Raw genomic sequence first — 5,696 nt, forward strand, 5'->3', positions numbered from 1 at the left:
TAATGTATCTTACAATCTGTTGAGTTATAGTTATTATGATAGCATCCATTTAGCTGTGTATCAATCTTGAAGTCTACTATGTTCAGACTAACTGAATGCTCTTAGGTGTATTTGAAAGAAGAAAACCATGTTCGAACCATGATCACGTAATGCTTAAATCATGATCAAGCAATGCTCGAACCTTATTAAGATAGAGCTCCAACGTTTGTTCAAATATTCTTGAAGTATATATGATTCTAATCTCATTCGAACAAAATTTAAATATAATTCATATCTAGATTAAAAATGATTAGAACCTTGTTTGAATTTGTCAATAGAAAAGGATTTTAAATAAGCAGTTCATGTCAAAAGTGGAGATATTTTTTCCGAAACAATTTTCTTTGTATAATTTTGTGTAAACGAAGTTTTAGTCAGCCTTAGAAATTTCATTTAGAAGCCCCGAATGGCAGTCCTACCTCCCATCTATCTGTCATTGACGTACATGAACTATGGCTAATTACTCTGTTCTCTCACAGTATATACAAATGTGCCCCTACATTCAGCCATGGCAACTCTCTCTCTCTCTCTCTCTCTCTCTCTCTCTCTCTCTCTCTGTGTGTTCATATTTATCTTATGAATGTTCAAACCATAGCAATATAGTTCTAAATCAATATTCGATTATAAAGTAACCATCAGCTACTGGTATAATTACATTTACTCTTCTCCCTGTTACTCTGTCCTCTACCCCTTCATCTCGCACGAATAAATTTACTGCTTAAAATTCCTTGAATCAGTTTGTTTCATTTAGTATTTGTTAGTGATTTTATGAACCTCTCTCTCTCTCTCTCTCTCTCTCTCTCTGCTCTACTTTCCAGATAATAAAGCTTATCCTAAATAGGTGCATCACATTTGGATAATCGACGCAGATATAAACTAAGAAATGTCTTTTAAAGCATAATTTTTTAACACAATCTTTGAAGTTTTGCAAATTGAAAGTTTCTTCTCCAGCTTCTCTACATCAGTCATATAAGATCGAATTTCCCTCTCTCATTCTCTCAATACTATACACTAGAAAGCTTATCATCTAGTAAAGCTACTAAGATCTACTACCTTTTTCTCTAAAACATGGGGAATACCTCCTGCGCACCTTGCCCAGTGTATGGCGCTGGTTCAAACTCCGTAAAGGCCATCGACAGCAACGGAAGAGTACATGTTTTCCTCTACTCCGTTAAGGCAGAAGAGCTCATGCTAGAGAACCCAGGCCAATTTGTTTGCGACTCAACCTATCTCCAAGTTGGCTGCCGCATTCGCGGGCTTAACGCCGACGAAGATCTCATGCGGCGCCGCCTTTACTTCCTTCTTCCCAATGACCTTCTATTCTCTGTGCTTACCGAGGAGGAAATGAAATGCCTTTTAGGTCGAGCTACCGGTGCTATGAAAGTAAAGAGGAGGAGGGGGAGGTCAAAGATGAAAATAATAAAGACGAGTGACGAGTGCTTGAGGGAATTTCTGCCGGAGAGGAAGCAGAGTTGTGATCAAAAGTTGGGTGTTGGTCGGATGCAGAGATTGCGGTCGTGGGAACCGGCGTTAGATACGATATACGAAGAGGGGATTAAGATTTGAGTATTTACTTGTGGTTTTCCCCATTTTTTGGAGTCGTTATTACATCTTTCGATCGGATGCAGAGGAACATCCTGTCCTAGGCAAAAAAATGCTCGAGGGCGGTTTTTTGCCTAGGACCGGATATTTCTTGCATCCGGTTAACCGAACCAAATAAAAGCGCCATTTTTTGAGGTAATGCGCTTTTAGTTAGATTTTGTTTTTTTTTTTTTTTGAGTTGGAAGGGGTTATATGTTTTTTTTTCCGGACATTTTATAAAATGTTTTCATTGTCTTTTTCGCACATGATTATGATTGAGTAATGCTAATCAGCAAAGGAAAGTTTACAGTTAAAATGATTAAAACTAAAATAATTCCTATTAAAATTAAGTAATAAAAAAGTAGGCAAAATGAGTTTAGACTTTTAGTGCAGATGCATGGATAGAAACATATGTTGGATGGATATATTATGATCACAACATTGGCAATTAATTTCCAAAGGAAGCCCATTTATGAATAGTAGTGTCAATTGAGATGAAATATTAAAGACTGATTATATAAAAATAAATGGGTATAAGGTAGCTTTATTCCTTAATGACAACAATAAATTTTCAGGTTTGCTTTGTCTAACGGTTTTTTCTTTTTAAAGCTGATTATTGGCGCAGATTTTATTTCATCATAAAAAATTATTACTAGGTCCTTAACTTCTCAATTGCTAACAATACTCAAGGAGTACAAGAAAAATAGGGAAAAAAAAACCTAAAGAACCATTAATCCCTATCTAAGTACATAGAATAAATTTGGGTGATGATGATGAAAAAAAAAAAAAAACAATTTCTCTCTCTTGAAAAAGTCAAAGAGGATATTTTTAATTTTCAACCTCAGGAAGATGTTTATTGGAGGCAAAAAGCTACTGCTAAGCATTTGCTTGAATGTGATAACAACATTAAGTATTTTCATGCTTTGGTTAAAAGAAAGAGGGTCAAAAACAGTATTTATAAAATCCAAAGGGAGGATGGTTCTTTTACTGAAAATTATGTGGAAATTGCTAATTTAGCTGTGAATCATTTTCAAACCAGGTTTAATAAACTTTTTACTCCTGATCAGATTATTGATCATTATTTCATTCCTTCCCTTATTTTCCTTGAGGAGAATATCTTTCTTTCTAGGCCTCCCTCTTTTGAGGAGATTAAAGAGATCCTATTTGATATGAATAGGGAGTCTGTGGCTAGGCCGGATGGGTTTACTACTCTATTTTTCAAAAATCTTGGCATATTATTGGTAAAGATATTTTGACTGCTATTTTGGATTTTTTTGTTGGTACCCATATACCTTAATTTTTTACCTCTACTGCTATTGTGCTTATTCCTAAAAACAATGTTAATATCAATTGGAATGATTTTAGACCTATCAGTCTTTTCACTTTCTTTAATAAGTTGATTTCTAAAATTATTGTGAATCGTCTTACTACTATGTTACGTAGAATTATCTCGCCTAATCAGATGGGGTTTGTGAAAGGTAGGGCCATTACTGATAATATTTTGTTGGCTCAGGAGTTCTGTCAAGATTTGGATGTTAGGGTGAGAGGTGGTAATTTAATTTTGAAGCTTGATATTGTCAAGGCCTATGATAATATTGATTGGAACTTCTTTTATCTTATTTTAGAGTTTTTTTAGCTTTAACTCTATCTTTATCATGCTTATTAAGAATTGTATTGAAAATATTTATTGTTCTATTATTATTAATGGCTCTAATAATGGTTTCTTCAAAGTCTATCATGGTTTAATGCAAGGTGATCCTATTTCTCCTGCTCCTTTTATTATTGTTGTTGTGTTTATTTCTAGGGGTGTAACTGAATTGTTTGATGCTAATCATAGCCTGTATTTTTGAACTTTGGGAGGTATACCTTTATCTCATTTATGATTTGCGGATGAATTTATTATGTTTTCTAATGGGACTATTAATAAAATTCAAAAGCTTATGGATTTCTTTTACCAATTTGAGAGAGTGAGTGGCTTATCCTTTCATAAAAACAAAAGTTGTTTCATTGCCTCTAAGAGAATTTTGAACGATCGTATTTTATCTATTAATAATCTTAATGGTTTTCCCCATGCTCAATTGCCTATCAAATATCTTAAAGTTCCTCTTTTTTTTTTTTTTTGCTAGGAGGAAATCCTTTTTATTTGATGAACTTCTTGCCTCTATTCAAAATAGACTATTATCGTGGGAGTCCAATTTCCTTAGTTTTGGTGGTAGAGTTATTCTTATTAAAAGTGTTCTTTATGCTTGTCCGGTTTATAGCTTTCAATATATTTTTCCTACTCAAGATATTTGTGATAGGCTTCACAAGCTTATTAATAAACTTTTTTGGAGAGGCACTTCTTCTAGCTCTAAAATTCACTGGGCTTCTTGGGAGAAATGTTGCGATGTTTTGGCTGAAGATGGTCTCGGTTGTAAGAACTTTAATGACCTTGCTAAGGCTTTTTATTTTAAACTTTGGTATAATTTACATGTTAACATTAATCTTTGGGCCAATTTTATGATTTCTAAGTATTGTATTGATAAGCATCCTACTAATTATTTTTCTAAACAAGATGATTCTAGAGTTTGGAAAAGGCTTTGCAAGGTTAAATGGGAGGTGGAGCCCTTCATTTCTTGGGGCCTTGCTGATGGCAATATTTTCTTTTGGCAAGATCGTTGGTTATGTAAACACTATATTGACTCTATGCTGAATTCTTTCTCTACTTCCTCAGTTAAGGTCAACTCCTTTTTTAATAATAATTTTTGGGACTATGATAAGCTTTCCAAAGAGATTCCTGATTGTATCATCCATAGTATTTTAAACTTGCTTATCAATTCTGCTTCTAAATATATTATGTTATGTGATCTTTCCAAAGATGATGGTTTTCACTTAAAGAATGCTTAGCATTCTTGTAGAGATAAAAGAAATAATGATAGCATGTTCAATAATATTTTGTATAAGAGCATCCCTTCTACTATTTTTATTTTTATTTGGAGAGTCTTGCATAGATTTATTCCTATGGATGATAATCTTATAAAAAAAGGTTGTATCTTGGCTTCTAAATGTCAATGTTGTTTTCACATGGAGAATATGAATCATGTTTTTATATCTGGTCCTGTTGTTGTTAGAACTTGGGTAAATTTTGATGATTTGTTTCAATTGAACAGTTTTAACTCTCATTTATCTCTTTTTATGTTTTGATAAAATGTATATAGCATTAAAATAAAAAAAAGGAAATTATTACAAGCAAAGAAAACTACTAGACACTCCCCTTAAAATAAAGTAAAAGGAGGTCTTATTAGCAAGCAATTTAAGCATAATGTAACTATAAAAAAAAGAGGAAATTTCATAATGAAAATAAGTCCCTCTACTTATCATTTGAAACCCATAGGGGTGAAGGGGATACCAAAGATTAAACAATAACCCAAAGGGTTGATTAGTATCCCAAATTCTCAATTGAGTAAAAAATAATAGATAGAGTATATCTAAATTTCTATTATTCTAAATCCTTTTTTTAAATACCACTTTATGCTTACATTTAAAAAAGAAAGAGCAGGATTGTTATACAAAAAAAAAGAATTGAATCTAAGAAAATGGAAAATTGTCAAGATATATCCTATGATCTTGACATCTCCACAAAGCATGTCTTTAAGAAGCTCCACCATCTTCAATCTCTCCACCAAGCAAACTAGAAATTTCCTTTCATCAATCATTTTACTATTTAAATAAAGTAGTGTCTTCAATGCTGACACCAAGATTTGTTGCAAATTTAGGTCTATGAACTATGTTTTGATGATTGGAAAATACTCTTACTTGACTTGGACTGTCTTTTACTACTGACTTTTCAAGAATCAAAGATCAGACGGAAAAATGGAGCCAGCTCAAGATGGGGAAGATTAGGGTTGAGTCAGTCTGTAATTTTATTTTCCCCTCTTGAGTTAATTGTAATCTTTGGTGTGACTAATGCAAAGTAACCCTACACACACACACACTTGAGAGACTAGAATTTCTATTTTTACTCAAATCGGCCAGGACGATATTTACATTGTCCTGGACGATCGGGTTTAAAATAGAAAATCTAATCAGGGGTCACTACA

At 33.1% G+C, this 5,696-nt stretch overlaps 1 protein-coding gene across 1 annotated transcript; it reads left to right on the forward strand.

Moving 5' to 3' along the window:
* The first annotated feature begins 456 nt into the window (after positions 1 to 456).
* On the forward strand, positions 457 to 1,623 carry LOC110096852. The gene has a single exon (XM_020822973.2). It carries the CDS (start codon positions 1,105 to 1,107, stop codon positions 1,600 to 1,602), a length of 498 nt encoding a protein of 165 aa, XP_020678632.1. The 5' UTR covers positions 457 to 1,104; the 3' UTR covers positions 1,603 to 1,623.
* Positions 1,624 to 5,696: the final 4,073 nt, after the last annotated feature.

This window comes from Dendrobium catenatum, unplaced genomic scaffold (genome assembly GCF_001605985.2).
Source record: "Dendrobium catenatum unplaced genomic scaffold, ASM160598v2 fragScaff_scaffold_744, whole genome shotgun sequence".
Taxonomy (NCBI): Eukaryota; Viridiplantae; Streptophyta; class Magnoliopsida; order Asparagales; family Orchidaceae; genus Dendrobium; species Dendrobium catenatum.